This window comes from Beta vulgaris, chromosome 5, assembly GCF_026745355.1.
Source record: "Beta vulgaris subsp. vulgaris cultivar EL10 chromosome 5, EL10.2, whole genome shotgun sequence".
In the NCBI taxonomy this organism is placed as follows: domain Eukaryota; kingdom Viridiplantae; phylum Streptophyta; class Magnoliopsida; order Caryophyllales; family Amaranthaceae; genus Beta; species Beta vulgaris.
The window spans coordinates 58,466,264-58,486,422 of NC_079206.1; the positions used below are offsets into that span (position 1 = coordinate 58,466,264).

Here is a 20,159-nt window from a genome sequence, read left to right on the forward strand (position 1 = left end):
ATAATACAATAAAGTTTTATTTCTACTTAATTGAAGAAGATCTCCGTCGACCAAATTCAATTCTTCGAAACACTCATCACACACTTTATGAATCCTTGGAGGAACAGTATGTAGGTAGTATAACATCATGTTATCACAATCCAAGTGTACCCTAAACCGAGGTTTTGATGAAGTAACGTCTTCAATAGTATCCCATATAGGCGAATCAAACATATATCATGCGTGAATTCTTCTGATACCTTATGACTCAAAGACGACCCGAACGAATAGTGTTAACACCATTGCATCAACATCAAAAAAATTAGAATGTGCCAATTTCGGATGCCATGTATCTTCATTTGAGGCGCATTGTGCTTCACATGGAACTTCATGAATTACATCTTCAATTACGGACATATCACGTTTATGGTTATTGGATTGGTTTCTATTTAGTATTTTTGTGAAGATAATATCATAAAAACGCATGAATAAAATCGAACAAACTGTTTTATAGTGTGCCATGACCATCCTAAAAACGCCATTTAGACTCTCCTCTAATTAAAAAAATTCCGGAATTTTGGATTTGGTGTGGTGTGGTGAGACAAAGCCAAAAAATCATTGATATTTATACTACATATGGCCGAGTATAATTACCATATTAAATTAATTTTTTTTTTATTATAGTAATGTAAAATTGTTTCCTTAATATTAGCATGGGTGGTTGGTTGATTATCAATTACAACCATGATTGATTCCTAATTGATTCGATAATTATTTGTTTCCATAATACTGTTATTGATATTCAGATTTCCTTTATTGCTTCCATAATTTATGCGAAAATCTCTCAATTAAGATCGTGATTGATAATTTTTTTTTTTTTTTAATTTTCACGTTTAACTTGCTCGACACACATGACCTTATTCCAATAAACGTTTCCTTAATTATGTAGATCACATATCAATTTAAATCCTTGATTGACGCCAATTACATCTTCTTTGATTCGAATGACACGTGGACACCCTCAATGAGCTTCGAGGAATACTGATCAAAGGAGCATGCCACGTAATGCCACGTGGGATTGAAATGGCTAAGAGAACGACACATGGCCTGAAGGATTTTACTTTAGATATATATACTAGCTTTTGGGCCCGTGCAAAAATGCACGGGAATTTTTTTGTTTAATAAGCATGTTTATATACCAACTACATTAAAAGCATATAAAAGATTCTTTACGTCCACTCGATTTAATATACGTTTATGTACTACTCGAAACTCAAATGAGTTTAACCTCTATACCATATTAAATTAATAAACTTTGAACGATGTGTTGAAATACAGAATAATCCTATACATATTTAACTAAAAACAAAGCATCACTGATGTGCTTTACACAGAAAGACAAAAAATGCTCCTTTATGTTAATTACGAAGTTGTTTTGCAAATACATGACACTTTTAGGTTGTAGAAGACTTATTTATATATGTCATTAGCTGTAATATTAGACATATCATGTTATTTCTCACAAATCAGTATTATTATACACTTTCTACCCGTGACTTTAGAAATGACCACATAAAATTGGCTATGGCTGAAAACCGAAATTGGGAGATACAAACCCATATGTGATAGGGATATATTTGACTTTTATTTATAATCATTGCAAAACACAATTTAAGGGAAATTTTGTTCTATTTGACAGAATGAGTGTCATACGGGGATAAATACCATACTACTCCCCTTTCCATGACATACTCAGGCCCCCTTTAAATGATTCTCTAGGAAATACCAAATATATGTTTTCTACTATATATAGTTGATAGGATCATTTCCCTTTCCCCAGCTAAAAAATTAACGTAATTGATTTTCTTGTTGCTGGCTCCTTGAGCCACCCCGTGTCCTTGCCACCGCCTGATTGGTTGTTTTTCCATCTTTTTTTATTCTCATTTTAGTAGTGTAATCTCCTTTTATTTGGAGTCCCTTAGCTTGAACATGCATGTCTATGACCTCGAAGATGAATATTTGATTATCCATGTACCACAATTAACCAAATTTAGTAGAAGAAAATACGCTACCCATTGGTAGAAAATATGACTTCTCTTGTAGAAAATTAAATAATTCATAATTTACGTTTAATAAAAATGCACGGGATGAGATAGCCCGTGAAAAAAAAACTCAAACGACATGAGATAAGTACATCACGTTGATGTCATTATTTGTATAATCCATGTTATTTTAAAGTCATTAATTTTACTCAAACAAAATTATGGTTTTTCTTTAAAGAATTATAAGAGAATAACATAAAGAATTATGATTACCATAACAATTATAACTTACTAATAGAAAGTGTTCCTACTCGACCAAAATACACACTAAACCACACCTCTATTATGCAACTTAGTAAAATTAGAATTTAGCATATACTATTTTTCATATTGTTTTGTCCTACTCAATGTAAACCAACCTTAAATAGAAACCACCCTCATCCCTTTAATTTTATTCCCATAGTCACCCCACTAATCATACAATTAACTTCAAAGTGAACAAAAATATTGACTTCAATTTATACTTGACATTCACATATCGCCTATCTCTAGAACAAAGGGGTATTATAGACATTTATTTAGTTCCACTATAAAAATCATGATATGAATATATAGGTGTTAAATACATTTAACACGCCAAGTTTGAATTTGTCAATATTTAAACTTATAGTATGATTAATATGATTCAATAGGTGTTTCAATAAAATAACCAACCCATTTCTTTACATTTGAAAATATAATGTGATAGAATAGATCTAGTTCGATCTTGGTTATGCATTATTTCTAGGTGATTATGCTCCACTTATGATGAAACTAATTTTAATTATGTTATAATTTTAACATATATTTATTGATATATAAAGAGTTTTCTAACTTTATTCCTTCTTTAATACTCCCTCTGTTTTTTTTATTGTTCTCACTTAGAATCTTGACACTATTCATACTTAGAGAGAATCTTCTCAATTTTTTTCAATTTATAAGAAAAAATATAGTCATGTGGGATCTTGTTTGATTCGTCTCATATCATGTGGCTTCAAGGATTTTGTTTTAGATATAGAGATATTATAATTAAAAAAAAAAATTAAATACATACTTTATTTAATGGTTGTGTACAAATTTAATAAATTTTGACAGTCATTATTAACATCCATTTCAACCAACAATCACGATTTTCAAAATTATGAGTAGATAAAGGAAATGTTAACACAATAATCTATTATATTTATAAATGTGATCAATTAGTATGATATATTGTTTTTTGCTTTCTTGATTAATTTTTGATTGAACACGTCCCATATAGATGAGTACTCCAACAACACCTAACATGTCATTTTTTTAGAATTACACATTTACGAATATTGTCTATTTCACATGCATATAAATTTATGATACTACTAATACTAAACGTGGACAAAAAAAAAAGAAAAAATCAAACAGAACAAAGAGGCGAAAATTGCTATAACTGTGATAAAAAATCGAAAAAGGATTTATTTAAGCTACAATGTAACGATTTCTTATTTACTTGGGATTTCATGTAACGATTTTTTTGTTTTTTAGAACTATAATGTGATAAAAAATCGAAAAAGGGTTTATTTAAGATACCATGTTTTAACAGAATGTAACAAAGTAAAGTTTAAAAAAAAAAACGTGTGGAAATAATAATTTGCAGTATATATATATACCTATTTCCTTATTTTGAACACGAACTTGCCTCATCAAAGAATTTAGCAATGTTAACTCATTTTTGCGCACCTTATTGACATGAGGATCCATTTCACAAAAGAGAATAAAACAACTGTTTTGTATGTTCAATATATATAAGAAAAAAATACAGCAAATTAAAGTATGTGTTGCTTGAAATCACTTAATTTCGGAATCAATCAAAAAAAAATTCACTGGAATATTTCGTTTCTAAATTGCTAAATATAAATGTTCATAATTAGTGTTTTAATGCTTATGTTTGGTAACGAATAAATATATTAAAAGGTAAATCAAATCAAAATCTTTAACACATATAAGAGAATCCCACGGGGATATGTTCATTGTTAGATCGAAATATACAAACTAATTACGTTAGAATTAAAATTTTATGTCCACGTTTTTTTTTATAGATCCGAAAAAAAAATTAACATTATATTTTCTTTTTCTTTATTGAAATTAATTAATGACTATGATAACTAAAGAGATATACATAATACATATTTAAAATTCATTACTATAAAATTTCACTTAATAAATTTAGTCATGTAGTGCAAGACTTTTTCTGTAATAAACAAAATATTGACCATCAAAAATAAAAAGAGATATGGAATACATAGTTAATACGGAAATACAAAACAATACATGAGATAAACTTGAATAACACCACCTAAACTTGAATACTTTTTTTTTTCTTGAAGACATAATCTCAGCTTTTCATCCTCAATCGTTGAACACGTTTAAGTACATTAATCATTTATTAGGGAATCCAAATACTGAACTCTTTCCTTTGCTTCTATTGTTGCAAGTTCAATCTTATTACGAAAGGAGATAATCATACCAACATAACCCTGGTTTCCACTTCATCTTCATCATCTAATTTCTCTAGTGCTTTTAGAGATTTCGAAATCTCCTCATCAATGGCAGACCACGCTTCAAAAAATTCATACATAGACTCGTTAATATCATTGACATGTTTTGCAACTCTAGGATCCATTTAATGAAATAAATTGTTTTTGAGAAATTTGAAGGATTTTAAGCAAGGATTTTTAAAACCGATTTTGATGGATTGGAAGCAAGAGGGGTTGAAAAAATCGGATACTTGCAATCTATTTTATAGGCAAAAAATTTATCATTTAATGTATTGCATGCATTAGGTGGTAGATACTATTTAATGGCTTGCATGCATTGGTTGGTATTTAAAAGCTTGAATTTATTACATGTATTAATCACCAACCATGAGTTTTTATTTTTTGAGGGGAAACAACCATGACTAATATTGGACACAAAAACACGTATCTATATATATTAAAAATGAAAAAAAAAGTACAACTCTAATTGGACTTATTTTGTAATTCAACTAAGAGAATTAACATACTACATTAATATAAAATAGTATGTAAAACAACTTGCTAAATACACCTTGCACAATAATACAATAAAGTTTTATTTCTACTTAATTGAAGAAGATCTCCGTCGACCAAATTCAATTCTTCGAAACACTCATCACACACTTTATGAATCCTTGGAGGAACAGTATGTAGGTAGTATAACATCATGTTATCACAATCCAAGTGTACCCTAAACCGAGGTTTTGATGAAGTAACGTCTTCAATAGTATCCCATATAGGCGAATCATAACATATATCATGCGTGAATTCTTCTGATACCTTATGACTCAAAAGACGACCCGAACGAAATAGTGTTAACACCATTGCATCAACATCAAAAAAATTAGAATGTGCCAATTTCGGATGCCATGTATCTTCATTTGAGGCGCATTGTGCTTCACATGGAACTTCATGAATTACATCTTCAATTACGGACATATCACGTTTATGGTTATTGGATTGGTTTCTATTTAGTATTTTTGTGAAGATAATATCATAAAAACGCATGAATAAAAATCGAACAAACTGTTTTATAGTGTGCCATGACCATCCTAAAAACGCCATTTAGACTCTCCTCTAATTAAAAAAATTCCGGAATTTTGGATTTGGTGTGGTGTGGTGAGACAAAGCCAAAAAATCATTGATATTATATACTACATATGGCCGAGTATAATTACCATATTAAATTAATTTTTTTTTTATTATAGTAATGTAAAATTGTTTCCTTAATATTAGCATGGGTGGTTGGTTGATTATCAATTACAACCATGATTGATTCCTAATTGATTCGATAATTATTTGTTTCCATAATACTGTTATTGATATTCAGATTTCCTTTATTGCTTCCATAATTTATGCGAAAATCTCTCAATTAAGATCGTGATTGATAATTTTTTTTTTTTTTAATTTTCACGTTTAACTTGCTCGACACACATGACCTTATTCCAATAAACGTTTCCTTAATTATGTAGATCACATATCAATTTAAATCCTTGATTGACGCCAATTACATCTTCTTTGATTCGAATGACACGTGGACACCCTCAATGAGCTTCGAGGAATACTGATCAAAGGAGCATGCCACGTAATGCCACGTGGGATTGAAATGGCTAAGAGAACGACACATGGCCTGAAGGATTTTTACTTTAGATATATATATAGATATATTAAAATTTCGATAAAAAAAAATATCTTGAATGGACGCGGTGCACAATAACTTATTATGCACCCGCTGTCGCGTGATATTGTCAGTATTTGTATGATATAATTACCTTTATATAGTCACTTTTTGTATGATTTATGAGTTCTTTTATATAGCTAATTTTTATTTTAATTCTATTTAATATAGTCATTTTAAATTCACAATAAATTATTATCGATCTGGTCAATTTACTTGTTGAAAATTGATTATTAGGACTTTAGGACTTCGGAGAAACTCGAGTTTATAATTTATTTAGGGGTTGTTGAAATATTTTCTTGAGGTAAATTATTATACATTTCTACATCCCGATGCCATGACATGAATTGAACACCCTTCTTTCTTTCTAGTTTCCATCAAACTAACAAGTAACAACATCAACAAATTCCAGAAAACCTAATTACTTACTTCACTAATTCTTACAACATCTCTGTTTCTGTACCTTCCGGCAACTCTTTGCGAATAATCGGAGCTCCATCAATGGACCATTCATGGCGTCCTCACGCAATTCAAGGTAATATCTGCCCTACTTGTTCAATCTCTCACTTTCCCTTTTGCCCTCCTAACCCTCACCCCTCTGCATATGCTCCACCTAATATGGATCCCATTTCTTACCCAATTAATATGAACCGACCCACTTATTATAATCCAGGCGACCCATATTATGATCCGGGTCATTTTCATAAAAACCCTAGTTTGCCTCATGTGGGCAATTTTGGGGCTGGTAGTAGAGGTCCTTATTCGATGCAAAACCCGGGTTTTGGGGATGGTGGGTATACGGGGAATGATTATAACAATGTGAGTGATCGGAGTAGTAAGAGGTTAAGGGTTGATGGCACCTATCCTCGGCCGTATGGGGCCGAGGTCGATGCTAATTATCATGATGATGGTAGAGTATTGAGGTTGGTTCATGATCATGGAGGGCCGAATTCGGGTTTTGGTTTTGGTAGGGATGTAAGAGGGAGTGTTGTAGAAAGTTCGGGTTTTGATAGGAATGTTGGTGGTCAGGATCCCAGGATGTCAAGTGATTTTGGAATGAGACCTTTGAATGATATGGAGATGAACAATGCCGCGGGAAGTGGGTATGGTGTGGATTATAAAAAGGATGAAATAGATTACCATACAGGTTATGGATCACAGTATAGAGTTAAAAGGAGTACGTCCGATGTAGAGCAAGGTAGCTTGGGAAATAAATTTCAAAATCAGTATGAGCAAGTGTCAATACCACCTGATCCTACAGGTTTATATCAGGGAGGAGTTGGACATGATTATGATAGGCAGTCACAGGGTTATCATCACTCAAGCTATGGAAGTTCTCATGGTTCAAATGAGAACTTTTATGGCAGGAATATGGAATCTTTGCATTCTAATGGTGTTTCCATGCACTATGATCAAAGGAGCAATGTGCCACCATCAAACCACTACTCCAGTAGCCATCCGTCGTTACCTTCTGCAATGCATCAACCTGGTCAATTGAGATGTGATTACGGTTCTCCACACCTCTTAAGTGATGTAAGGCAGCCAATTGAAATAAGGCCACCCCCAATTGAAGCTTATCAGGTTCCAATTAGTAATCAGAATGTTCCTCCCCGATCACATTATGGACTCCCACATATGGATCACCCAGGAGGCTATGCTAACTCTGTTTCTGAAAACATGGGTCACTTACATGCTTCACAAGGTTTTGATGTGCAGCCTCCGCTTCCAGCTTCCCCACCTCCACGGGCTCCACCTCTTCCTATGGAGCCGCCAGGTCGCTGGCCAGCAGAGTACAAGCCTTCATCTTCATCGCCAAGAGTGTCCTCTTCATTGTTTCCGGTTCCTGTTGGCTCTACAGCTACAGTGCACTCTTCACATGCCCTAATTCCCGAGCCTCACATACAGCCACATTCCCCAATTCCCAAGCCTCACACACGGACAACCCCACATTTGCTGAATTCTCAACTTGGACAAATGGCTCGTGGTGGGTTCCAAGGGGTGAGTGAGTCCTAATTTTAATTTCCATTATTTATGGTTTCTGTGTTTGTTGATGTGGCAGTTTAGTTCCAGCTGGTGCTGCCGTACTCTATAGTAGAACATGATCCTACTTTTCATTGTGCTGGACAAGTTGTGCTGTATGATGGATATTCTCAAGTGATAGCTGTTTTTTTCGGAATACATGATAATACAGTTCCCTCCCCCTTGAAGAGAGTAAATCTCTGAAGTCTGAACTCTTTAAAATTACCTGTATCATCTTCTTTTAACCCCTATCTCCACTTGACTCCGGAACAATTTTGCAGAGTTTGCAACTATTTTTATTACTTGATGGCTTTAACAAACTGCCAAATCGGCAATCTTTCTTTCTTTTTGATAACTTATACAACAATTCAGATAATTTTGAGAAGGTCCTACCAAAAGTAAAGATATGATAAGAAGATGAGTGAAACTTCAGATTATTCATATAATTTCTATATGCAAATTGCTACTGGATTTGTCTCAATGAATATATTCAATATATAAACCATTTTATAATATTTTACTAATAGATCATCATAATAGTCAAAATTATGCGTTGACAAAAGTGAAAAATCAGTGTGTTACAACTAATAAAATATGAAGGGAGTATGTAATCTATAATTGTTTATAGCGACTGTCATGAGTATTTTTGTATCAAACTTCATGTTATATGAGGAGTTTCACAGTGTTATTCTCACTATCCATGGAATCTCTATTAGAATAATCTTTTCTGCCGAAATCCACCGGTTCTTTACTTAGCTCAACTCGACTAAAGACTTCTTGTAGTGATTGCTTTTGTTGATTTCTGCAAGCATTGGAGAGCACAAAGATCAATGTTTATTTCTTACTTTTTTATTTAATTTTTTCAAAAATCTTTATCCAGGATCCGCAAGGCACTTTGACATCATATGGACAATATGTTGGAGACGGCCAAAAACTTTTATCAAAGCAGAACATTCCTGATAAACCAAAAACTATTGATGCTGCCCACTTATTTAAGCCGCCTCACCGAACATCACGTTCAGATCATTTTGTGATTATACTTCGAGGCTTACCAGGTACTTCTATTTCTGGCCCCTCTTGTTGAAACTTCTCATCTGCGAACTCGTCATTTGGTCTAAGTTTGAGAGTGGATGTTGCTGATTTCATGCTATAACATTAACTAAGAACTAGGTTGAAAGCTAAATGCTTACGGTAGCACCTTTTTTGTTTTCTAAAAATCTTATGATAGTGCGAAGATGTTATGATTGTAAATTGTCAAATGGGTTTCACAAAATTTGGGTATTAGTTTGAAGTCAAACGGACCAAAACTCAGCAATTTGATCAAATGGATCAAAAGAAAAACCACACTTGAAACAAAGGGCGAAAAGGAATCACGCTTAATTTCTCACAAGTTTCATGCAAATTTTAAACGATTTAATCTCAGCTGAACTTTGTGGGATGAAAAGGTACATCAAATGCCCTTTATATAGGCAAACACCAAGACAAAGTTCGAGATTGTTCCTAATTAAATTCCCTGAGCCATGCTGGTAAATTACAAACCAAATCAGCTTGGTGAGACTGGTTAAGCAACATAAAAGTTGAACAAAAATTGCTAACTCGATTGAACTCCTAATACGCGTGTAACTATATCAGCGAATAAATACCTGAAGCAAACCAGTGTTTCTTAATATGCGGTATGAGAATGAATATGGGATCCATATTTGCTTCCTTGTTTTGTTATCTTAGCTCAAAAGTATACCACTTGCATGTATCAATATGCCTTCAAACTACAGCTCATGGAAGTTTAGTGAATTAAGTAACATTGAAACAAACCAATAATACTTCAATGATCAAAACTAAAGTTAACAGATTTTCCATCTAGTAACAACAATACTATACTGACAAGAATAAAAATCTAAAAGCGGACAACTAAGAAGCATGTTAAAGACGTGTTGGAACTTGCAGCTTGCTGCTTCAATTCCTTTGCAAAGAACAAGATACAAGCTTCATCAAAATGTGCTGCTTGCTTGATTGATCTTGCACAACCAAAAATGTAGACAAAGTAATACAGTGCGGTTGAGCTGGTTTATTATTGAGTATTATCTGAGGAAACACGGTCTAATAGACCGTGCTGCTTCTTTTTTATAAACATTGTAAGCAATAAGAACTTGCTGCTGGATATGTTATCATTAAGATGGCAAAAGGCAAATGAACGAGTATTGCTTTTGGTAAAGACGTAAAGCTGAACTGGTGGAGCCAAGGAATTGCTCAAACGTTTCTTTTTTCTGTTGGCAGAAATAAATTATTTGAAATATAATTAAGCTGGGGCAAATTAGAGCTATGTATATGAGTATATCCATGTAGTAAGCCAGCCACACTTAATCGTACGTTAAAGAAGCTTCCAACACTTCCATTCAACCACCCTCGCATCCTAATAACTGTACTGCCTTCATAGTACACAAAATTAAGAATACAAAACCAGTTTTAAGTTATCATTATTATGAAGAATGATCTAAGAATCAGTTCAAGGAAGTTTGTTCCAAGGTACCCGTAAGTCCGTAACTCCATAAGTGAAAATGTTAAAATTCAATAAAGACCGTCGCCTTCTTCTTCCTGAAAATTTGCTTTTCCTGGGTGATGTAGAATCATTAGTTTAATATGCATTTAGTCATTGGATGCAATCTGGTAAACCTGGAGCCTTGGTTTGAGGGTTCTCATACCAGGTTTTCTGTTGTCCCCCCCCCCCCTTTGGGAGTGTTTATGCACATTCTTTTTTTTTTGGTTTGTTGCAGCATTCTGCAAATGTTTATTTTATGTGACCATTGCTTACTATCAGCTTCGAGGCTTTCTAGATTACATGGGGGCTACGTCTTATAGAAACAAAGAGATTATCATACGTAGCTAGAAAGCTCCTTACAGTAATTTTTGAACATGCCCAAGATATAACCTAGAAACATCTTTATCCCCACTGTCTCTTAAGTCTAAATTTCTTATTTTCACTGAGTGGTGATATTGAAATCTCTTTTTGCTGAAAAGTCTTTTTTGCTATCAAATATTCTTTACTTTTCAATTTTAACCACTTTAAATGGTTCATTTCAGAATTAGGAAGTTTTAGTCTTTACTTTTCAATTTTAACCCGCTTTTCCTTTGTTTCAAAATACTTGGCACACTTCTCCATGCACGCTTACTGATGCATAACTTCAATCATTAATATCTATTTCCCAAGTTGATATTTCAAAAGATGTCGATTGTCGAGATGAATCTAACAAGATCACACAAGACTATGTTTTTCTTTATGTAGAAATCATAAAATACATTCAAAGGAGAGATTATGAATAGTGCAAAATTCAAACTTTGTCAAGTATTTTGAAACGGAGGAAGTATACCTTAGGAATTTAGAAATAATGATTTATCAAGTTCTCTCCTTAGCTTTTCTCTTGCTTACATTACGGCTTGGACCCCTTTCATTCAAGCCGTCACCAGTTCACTGTGGCTTTTGATTTCACCATAGACTTCATTTCCAGCCCGCTATAGGAAATTGCTGCTCTTGCAATTAATTGTGAATACTCTGCAAGTTATTGACGTTTTGCATTTTTCACATGCTCTCCTCTTCAAAAGCATCGATTTATTAACTAGAAGCTTTGTTACTCGACTCATGTACTTGTATTGGACAAAGTATGTGTCCCAAGTCATAAAACAACTTTTCATGAATATTTCCGTATTTGGGGTCCAAAATGAAGTATTTAAGTGTCCATAGCCAGTCTTCTGTCAATGGATGTTTGTTGTTAGATTTTGTTAGGAAATCACAGGCAAGAGAGATTCCATTCTATCCTTTTTAAGGAAAAATAGTTCAATTAATTGTTTCAGCTTAACACTAATGGTCTAACCAGCAAGATGCACGGCTGTGCTGCTGTATGGACCAGTCTATTACTTCTGTGACTGCTACTATTATTTCTGGATGTACATTGTGAAATTGTTCGACAGAGGATGTGTTTTTGAGTTCATCTTATCATGGCTGAAGGTCCTTATATACTGCTCGATTTAATTGGTCGATCATCGCCATTGGCATTTGGCACAAAAGAGGTTCCAAGACCATGATCGGTATCGTGATCTCGATCTCGAACTTGATTGTATGTGAGATCTATGTTTATGTGTCCTAGGCACAAAGCTTATTATTTCCTCCGTTTCAAGTTAGTTGTGACACTTTTAAAATCACATAATTCTAGGCAATTTTTGGAGAGGAGAGAGAGAGAGAAAAAAAAAAAAAGGGTCCCATGTAATAGGATAGAGATAGAGAGAAGTTATTATCCAAAATGAAAGTGTAACGTGTAATATGATTTTTTTTTAAAATAGAAAGCATCACAACTAATTTGGAACTGAGGAAGTAGTATATTTAGGCAGTCTCTTATTCTTAGGGTTTGTTAAAAAACTATTAACTAACTATACTCGTCAAACTTTTAGCTTATTAGGCATACTGCTATACTCCCTCTGTTCTATGATAGTTATCAATCTTGTCTTCCATGGATGTCCCAATTCAATCGTCTAATTTATTTAGAATAATAAACTAAGGCTTAGGCCGTATGTGTTATGGTCTTATGGACTTTATTAGTCTAATCAATGATGAAATCTGGTTTGGTGTGGTCTCATTCTCTTAATGGTTGAACTTTTGAACGTATGTTTGTGTTGATAGAATTAATATCATCAGTTGGGATCTTGTGAATTTCACCTTAATATTTTCAAAATACTATATCTTCACAATTTTTATTGATTTGCAAGAGATATTTGGTTATAGGAATTTTGAGATAGGATCTCAGTATCTTTCAATTCTGGAATTATATGAGCAAATATGAACTTGTTCCAACAAGAATAAGTAATAATACTTCCTCCATATTCAAGTAAATGTCAATGAGCGACTACATTATTAATTGTACCTGAAATAGAAATCTTATCCCACCAAACTCACTCAACTCATACAATGTGGGTTTCAACATTATCACTCATTCACACTCTCTTCTTTTTTCATGTGATGCCAGACCTCATTAAATTTTTGTCTCAATCAACTTTTTGATTTTTACTGTTACATTATCTACCAAAAAGACCCACAAACCTCTAATATTTACACTTAGTATGTGTCCCCAAGTCTAATAGGACAATAAATTGATGAGAGAGGGAATAAGTTGAGGTAGTGAACATAACCTTGATAAGCCACAAATAAAATGACTATTGGTTAAAAGTTATCGAAGTTATGGAAAATATCATAGTAAATGATGTCTCCTTAATTATTTTACTAAGCATGACACCTATAATAGGACTGAAGGAGTAGTATTATATGTTCTATAAGGGCCAAAAACTCTGTCAAAGATTGCATCTCTTGCAAAGGACGAAGGGATGTGTTTCCTCACTGGTTAAAATGCTTTTATTGCAGGAAGCGGAAAGAGCTACTTAGCAAAGATGTTACGTGACTTGGAGGTTGAACATGGTGGTAGTGCTCCCAGAATTCATTCAATGGATGATTATTTCATGACGGAAGTTGAAAAGGTGTGTTTCCGGCTAGTTCCCTCTTGCTCTGCAAATAATGTTCAGTTTGACTTAAGATCTGTTGTAACTTGTAAGCAATTTTAGGTAGATAATTTTTCTTGGTTGGTATTTCCATCATACTCTTTTTGCTTATTCTGTATATGAAGTGTTCTGTGGGGCTATTAGATTTCATGGAAGGAGCAATGCCAAAGCATATCTCAATTTCAAATTGAAGGGTATTATTGGATTTTGGAAATATTTAGACTGTAAAATTCTAGTTGTGCACTTTGAATTAGTAAATTTATTAGTTTGACGTTTTTGGGGTGGCGTATCTTACTAGCATGGTGTCCATATACAATCCTAAACAGGTGGAGATACTTATGTAGAATTTTTTAAACTTGGAATATCGATATCTTTAGCTCTTTTCATGTTTTGCTACTTAGGTTGAGGAGAATGAGACGTCAAAATCTTCTGTGAGAGTCAAGAAACCTACCATGAAGAAGGTCTTAGAATATTGTTATGAACCTGAAATGGAGGAGGTAATGCACGAATAATTTTCTTTGAGCGGTCTTTAATCATGTTATTTTGATTTTTCATTGGATTCATATATGAATGTGTCCTTTTTTTCTCTGCTTTGCCCAAATACTCCTGGAAATCTCGACTTTTTTCCTCTGCCTTGCCCGAAACGTTGACTTGTGAGTGCTGTAACAGGCTTACAGATTAAGCATGCTGAAAGCGTTTAAGAAGACTCTTGAGGAGGGTGCCTTCACCTTCGTAATCGGTATGGTTAATTGTTATTCTAGTAAAAAATTGCCATTCCTTATTTTGAAGTGCCCTTCCAATTCCATATTCAATCTATCGTATGACTTATTCTTGTTGTATGAAACTAGTTCTGTTTGTTGGACTTTCTGTGATATAAATTTGTTTGCCTTCTTGCATATATATTCCTTAGAATATTTTAGGCATAGACATAAAATAAGTAGAAGGTATAGTTCCTGTTTTATCAGGGATTCACGAATTTCAGCTGTTGAGTTTAGTTGTGGGTTTTAGTGGTCATGTGGTGCTGTCGCACTGCTTTCATCTTCACTGACATCAGATGCAGTTTTCATTGGCAATTGACCCATTTGTCGCTGATATGTTGTGCTTCGTCTTAGTGGATGACCGCAATCTGCGGGTTGCTGATTTTGCTCAGTTTTGGGCAACTGCAAAGGTATATTCTGTCTCTTTTAAAACAAATTATGTGAGCTTTTGTTGTCTGTTTCATGTTCTATTGGGTTTGACAAAGAATTATGCTCAAGTTCAGAAGGGATATCCGTGTGGGCAAGTTGCTATTGTAGTTTCTTTGGCTCTGTTTTACTAGTCTTCTTCTGTTATTTTCTTAGTCTTTAAGGTGCTGTGCAGTAATTTGATATTGCAACATCAACAAAGACAAGCAAATGTTGACGAACTAGTTTTGTTTTTGTCTCCCCTCCCCCTCTTCAAATTCACTGATGTGTTACATTCATTGCTTTAAATGATGTCGATGCTAATTGCTTAAGCTCGTTATTGAGTTGAGTTTGGAACCGTCAGCTGCCCCATAACTGCTATTATCATGTCTGCTAATTGAACTATTGAGATGTACGTTTTGACTGATGATTGTCTTTTCTCTTTTGCTCAGAGGTCGGGCTATGAAGTTTACGTGCTTGAAGCACCATACAAAGATCCAGCGGTGAGTTCCTTTGAGATTTCATGTATATTGTGGGTCATAGGCTCATAGTGTAGGCTTCATGTGTTTCATCTAAGTAAGGTCTAGGTGTCTAGCAAATGGGGATCATGCACATCTGTTGAAAACTATATCTTTGTTGAGCAGCAACAAGTTTCCTCTTTATATCCTTTTTCTCTGTCCTGGTTTCTCCCACAAAGGTATTGCACTCCCTGTTAAAAGGTCAAGAAAAGGAAAAAAGGGGGCGGGCGAGAAGGAAAAACTATATCTGAATTGACGTAGTTCTCCGTTTTTTAATATTCTATTTTTGGAAAATCTCTATAACTTGCAACGTTTACAATTTTGGCAATATATTCTCTCTATCTCTCTAGCTCATGGGGGTTCTTTTCTTATCTCTCTCCTCTCCTTGATGACTTGATCCTTGCGCTGTTGCGCACATCTCAACTTTGAGATTAAAAAACAGAGGAAGTGTTAGAAAATTCTCTGCCTCTTATGTAGTTATATCCCCACTAGTCTATGGGAATAGAATAGTGTGGTGTATCCGTGTATAGCATATCTTTTAGAGGTAAATTGTTGAAATGTCATTTCTTGGCTCTAAACGTTTTCTAAGCATATGTTCACAAATTTCAGGGTTGCACTGCTAGGAATGTTCACGGCTTTACTCAGGTTGATGTGGAAAAGATGGCTGCACAATGGGAAGAAGCTCCATCAATGTACTTACAGTTGGATGTTAAGGTTGTGAGCCTTCTTCTGTCTATAGCTTAAATTCTGTTTTACACTTCAGATTATGGATATCTGATTTCTTTTAACATGACTAATATATCGCATCTCTAACAGTCTATATTCCATGGAGATGATCTGAAGGAGAGCAACATAGAAGAGGTAGATAACCAACCTTTGTATTTATTCAATTATAAATATACTTCCTCCGGGTTTTTTTTTCACTTGCATCATTTCCTTTTTGGACAATAATACTCTCTACCTCTCTCCTACCACACGGGTTCTCCTTTTTTTCCTCTATATCTCTCTCCTCTCCTTAAAACTTGTGTTTGATGTAAATGATGAAGTAAAAAAAACAGAGGAAGTATATGTGAAAACACTGTCTTTCTTCATTCAAGTATGCTAGTTGATCAAAAAAGCACCACACCAGAAGGACGAGTCCTTTGGTAGGCGGTAACAGAATATAGTAACAAACTTGTATGTTCTTTTGAAAGGTCTCCTCATCTTAATGTCCATGGTTATGCAACTTGATCGCCAAGTATTCCCCGATGTGGGTTTCCATTATCACTCATTCGACCTCTTGAGGTTGTATTGATTGGTTGTGTGAATTGATGAAGTGAAGCAGACACATTTTGGGGTGAAGTATTATCATGGACATTCAAGTATGCTAGTTGATCAAAAAAGCACCACACCAGAAGGACGAGTCCTTTGGTAGGCGGTAACAGAATATAGTAACAAACTTGTATGTTCTTTTGAAAGGTCTCCTCATCTTAATGTCCATGGTTATGCAACTTGATCGCCAAGTATCCCCGATGTGGGTTTCCATTATCACTCATTCGACCTCTTGAGGTTGTATTGATTGGTTGTGTGAATTGATGAAGTGAAGCAGACACATTTTGGGGTGAAGTATTATCATGGACATTGTCCTTGAACTTCTGTTGTAATATTACATATAAACACAATATCATTACCGCTGTTTTGTACTGACTATCAAACGAGTTGTGAAGATCTTTGTCTTGAGTTCCTAGAATGATATTGTTGGCAGTTTTAACTTTGATCCCATATGATTCTGGTATAATTTCCCCAGGTTGACATGGACACAGAAGATGGAGATGTTGATGGAGACTTGTTTAATTTGGATGAGACTGGAGCTGAAATTGTGACATCATCAGCTGGTAGCCTTGGACCTTATGGTATAATTCAGCTTTTGTCGTCAAATTTTATCTACTTGGCACATTTACACATGGAAACCTTTCCAATTGATAATGCAGTTGGGAGTGATATATTTTTGCACCTTTTCTTCTCCTTGTAATTAGCAAAAGATTACTTAACAGTAGCAGATGATTGCATTATTTCATTTGGTGGCACAATTGTACTATGAGAGGTTTTTATCTACTGAAAAAGAAAGAGTGAACTGAAGAGGTCCTAGTTGGATGCAACTTTGAGATCTAATACCTGATGCTGCCGGCTGGAAAGGCATGTACCAATTGCCTGCTAACATATTTCCACATTTTGTGATGCTCTGTGGTTCACTACCTCTCTTGATTGTATGATTGTAGGCTTTTCTACATTGTTGGCTTTTTAGCTGAGTCACTCATAAAAAGTTGATTTTATAAGGATGAAGGACCACTTGTCAATGAGAGGCTTAAAATATTGTCAGACATTTGAATCTCTTGAAATCTTTAGATTGGTAGCATATTATGTATCATACCTATTATTATCGTATGACCTCCTTAAAATTGTGATAGAGAGGAAGGGTATATGGTTAAGTTCTGTTTTTTAAAATACAGTTAAACAAAAGGACGAGAGGAGCTGGGATGCCGAGGTCGGATATCCAACAGAAGAAGTCAAAGATTTAGGACGTAGTAAATGGTCAGACGATTGGGATGATGATGATGATAAAAGAACTGAAGCTTTGAAGGGCAAGGCCAGTGTTCTGTCTGGATTTGTTAGAACATATGGGAAAGAAGGTAAATCTGTTCACTGGGGTGATCAGGTATGATACATTTTTATCATCCTTCTGTGCATCTTCCTGCTTGAACCTTGATCAATCTTTAGTCTTGTACAAACGTCTCATTTTTGTAGTGTAGTTGTGTGTGGTGGTGTTACTGGACTGGTCTTTATTTTTTGATTGTGAAACTGAAGTTGATCATTTTAAATACATGATTTTCTATTACTATTTGTATTAGACATCATAATTTTTTAACGGAATTGATAGAGGCTTGCCATTAAATGGATTCTATCATTTAATTGAAGTCTCATTGATTTGTGAATATTATTTATTTGCTTCTGGAAGTGGATTCACCCCTATTGCGCATGTTCATTTTGCAATATTCTAATAGTTTTATCTTTATCTTTTGACAATTTGGATGTTTCTATGGTCAACTCATATATATATATACAAATGATTTTGTTAAGCATTTTATATGTCAGAATTATAATTATATCCGATCATCAGAAAGAAAAAAGAGGAAAAGAAATTACAGTCCTCTTTCGTAATTAGAGCTATCCCCCTTGTACTTGATTCTTTTTTGTTGCATATCCTTCCAAGGATTTATGCTAAGAATTGTGATTGTGGGGCAAACTGAGTTATAAGTTGATAGATTTACCCGAGAGGGGTTGTGTTTGTTTTGTTTTTCATTCCCTTTTGTGACTTGTGTAATTGTTAATTAAAAGGCGGCAAAGCTGCTTTGCTTTGAAAATTGTATTAAGCTCATCCGTTTGGTTTCCACTCAACATTGATTTACTTCCATACTTGGAGTTGCTTATTGCTTGGGATTTCCTTCCTACCCGGATTTGCTTGTGGCTCCATGTTGTTAAATTCTTACGAACTGTAGTTGTTATAAGGTTGCACCGACGGGTCAGTGTTGGTATTTATTTCTCATTGGCAAATAATGGTGCTATGTTTAGGATGGCCGTACTGGTTTCTCTATTGGTGCTGTCAAGAAAGCAAATTTGGCATCTTTAGTCATTGGCCCTGGTGCAGGTTACAACTTGGTAGGTTATTTCAATTTTTTTTTTTTATCTCCAATTTCATTGAATACTTTTCAAGTAGTACTTTGGTGTACTTGGTACTTCGTGGAGGTTTCATCTTGTTACATTCAAGGCACATTTGATCCTTATTAGCTGTTTTCGGGGGTGGGAATTTCCCTTATCCTTTCTCCCACTCAAGGGCTTGGCCTGCATAACTGACCCAGTGAGAGGTTCCGGTCTAGTAGATTTCTCTTGACCGTATATTAAAAAAGTCGTTAAATACTTTGAAAGACTTTGGTATTTAATATCAAATATTTTCTTGCTAAAAAGTACTTAAAACCTTTTGCTTGAACTTCCGCAGAATGCGAACCCATTACTTGAGGAGAATGCCGCAACCAGAAAATCGGAAGAGACGAAGAAGCATAACATGTTTCAAGAGAGGCTGCGTGCGGAGCAAGAGTCATTTAAAGCCGTGTTTGACAAGAGGCGACAACGTATTGGTGGTCTTGCTGCAGATGAGGATTGATGTTGAAATGCTAACAATTTTTTTGCAGTTAGTTTGGCATTTTTCCGTGTCCTTTTGGATAGGATATGCAATTTTCTTTTTTCCTCTGTAGGGTGCTTAATACAAGCAGGTAGAATATTGTATTACCCGTAAATATTGTATTGCCTGTAAACAGATATGTTCGATCACTCCATGGTTCTTCGAATTTTAGTAAATTATGTGTTATAAAGCCTTGAATTGTATGACAGACGCAATTCAATTTTTGTAATCATTCTGTTCCAAAATAGTTTCATGTTTCTTCATTTGTTCATCCCCGATATTCTATAAGATGGGCTAATATATAAATTTTAGTAAATAAAAGTTGCGATCTTGTATGTTAGTCTTGAAGATTCACTCCTAGTCAAATTTTGGGTTTTCTTTGGGTAAAAAGTTGCAAATGCAAATCATTGGTCCCAAG

At 34.4% G+C, this 20,159-nt stretch overlaps 1 protein-coding gene across 3 annotated transcripts; it reads left to right on the forward strand.

Moving 5' to 3' along the window:
* The first annotated feature begins 6,598 nt into the window (after positions 1-6,598).
* LOC104894104 (uncharacterized) lies at positions 6,599-20,012 on the forward strand. Of its 3 annotated transcripts, none has more exons than XM_019249670.3 (13): positions 6,599-8,285; positions 9,187-9,361; positions 13,711-13,823; positions 14,246-14,341; positions 14,514-14,583; positions 14,957-15,012; positions 15,460-15,510; positions 16,135-16,239; positions 16,342-16,386; positions 17,312-17,417; positions 18,015-18,194; positions 19,135-19,221; positions 19,559-19,726. In XM_019249670.3, exons 1-13 carry the CDS (start codon positions 6,789-6,791, stop codon positions 19,576-19,578), a joined length of 2,601 nt encoding a protein of 866 aa, XP_019105215.2. In that variant the 5' UTR covers positions 6,599-6,788; the 3' UTR covers positions 19,579-19,726. The 3 variants fall into 3 exon arrangements, with proteins under 3 accessions (XP_019105215.2, XP_048500187.1, XP_010678577.2); XM_010680275.4 differs by having other exon boundaries at positions 6,600-8,285; positions 18,015-18,220; positions 19,559-20,012; XM_048644230.2 differs by lacking the exon at positions 19,135-19,221 and having other exon boundaries at positions 18,015-18,220; positions 19,559-20,012.
* Positions 20,013-20,159: the final 147 nt, after the last annotated feature.

Coding starts and splice junctions, on each gene's coding strand:
- LOC104894104 (XM_010680275.4), top strand. CDS start 6,789: ATGGACCATTCATGGCGTCCTCACGCAATTCAAGGTAATATCTGCCCT. Junction 13,824..14,245: donor TCATGACGGAAGTTGAAAAG/GTGTGTTTCCGG, acceptor TTTGCTACTTAG/GTTGAGGAGAATGAGACGTC. Junction 18,221..19,134: donor CTGTTCACTGGGGTGATCAG/GTATGATACATT, acceptor TGCTATGTTTAG/GATGGCCGTACTGGTTTCTC.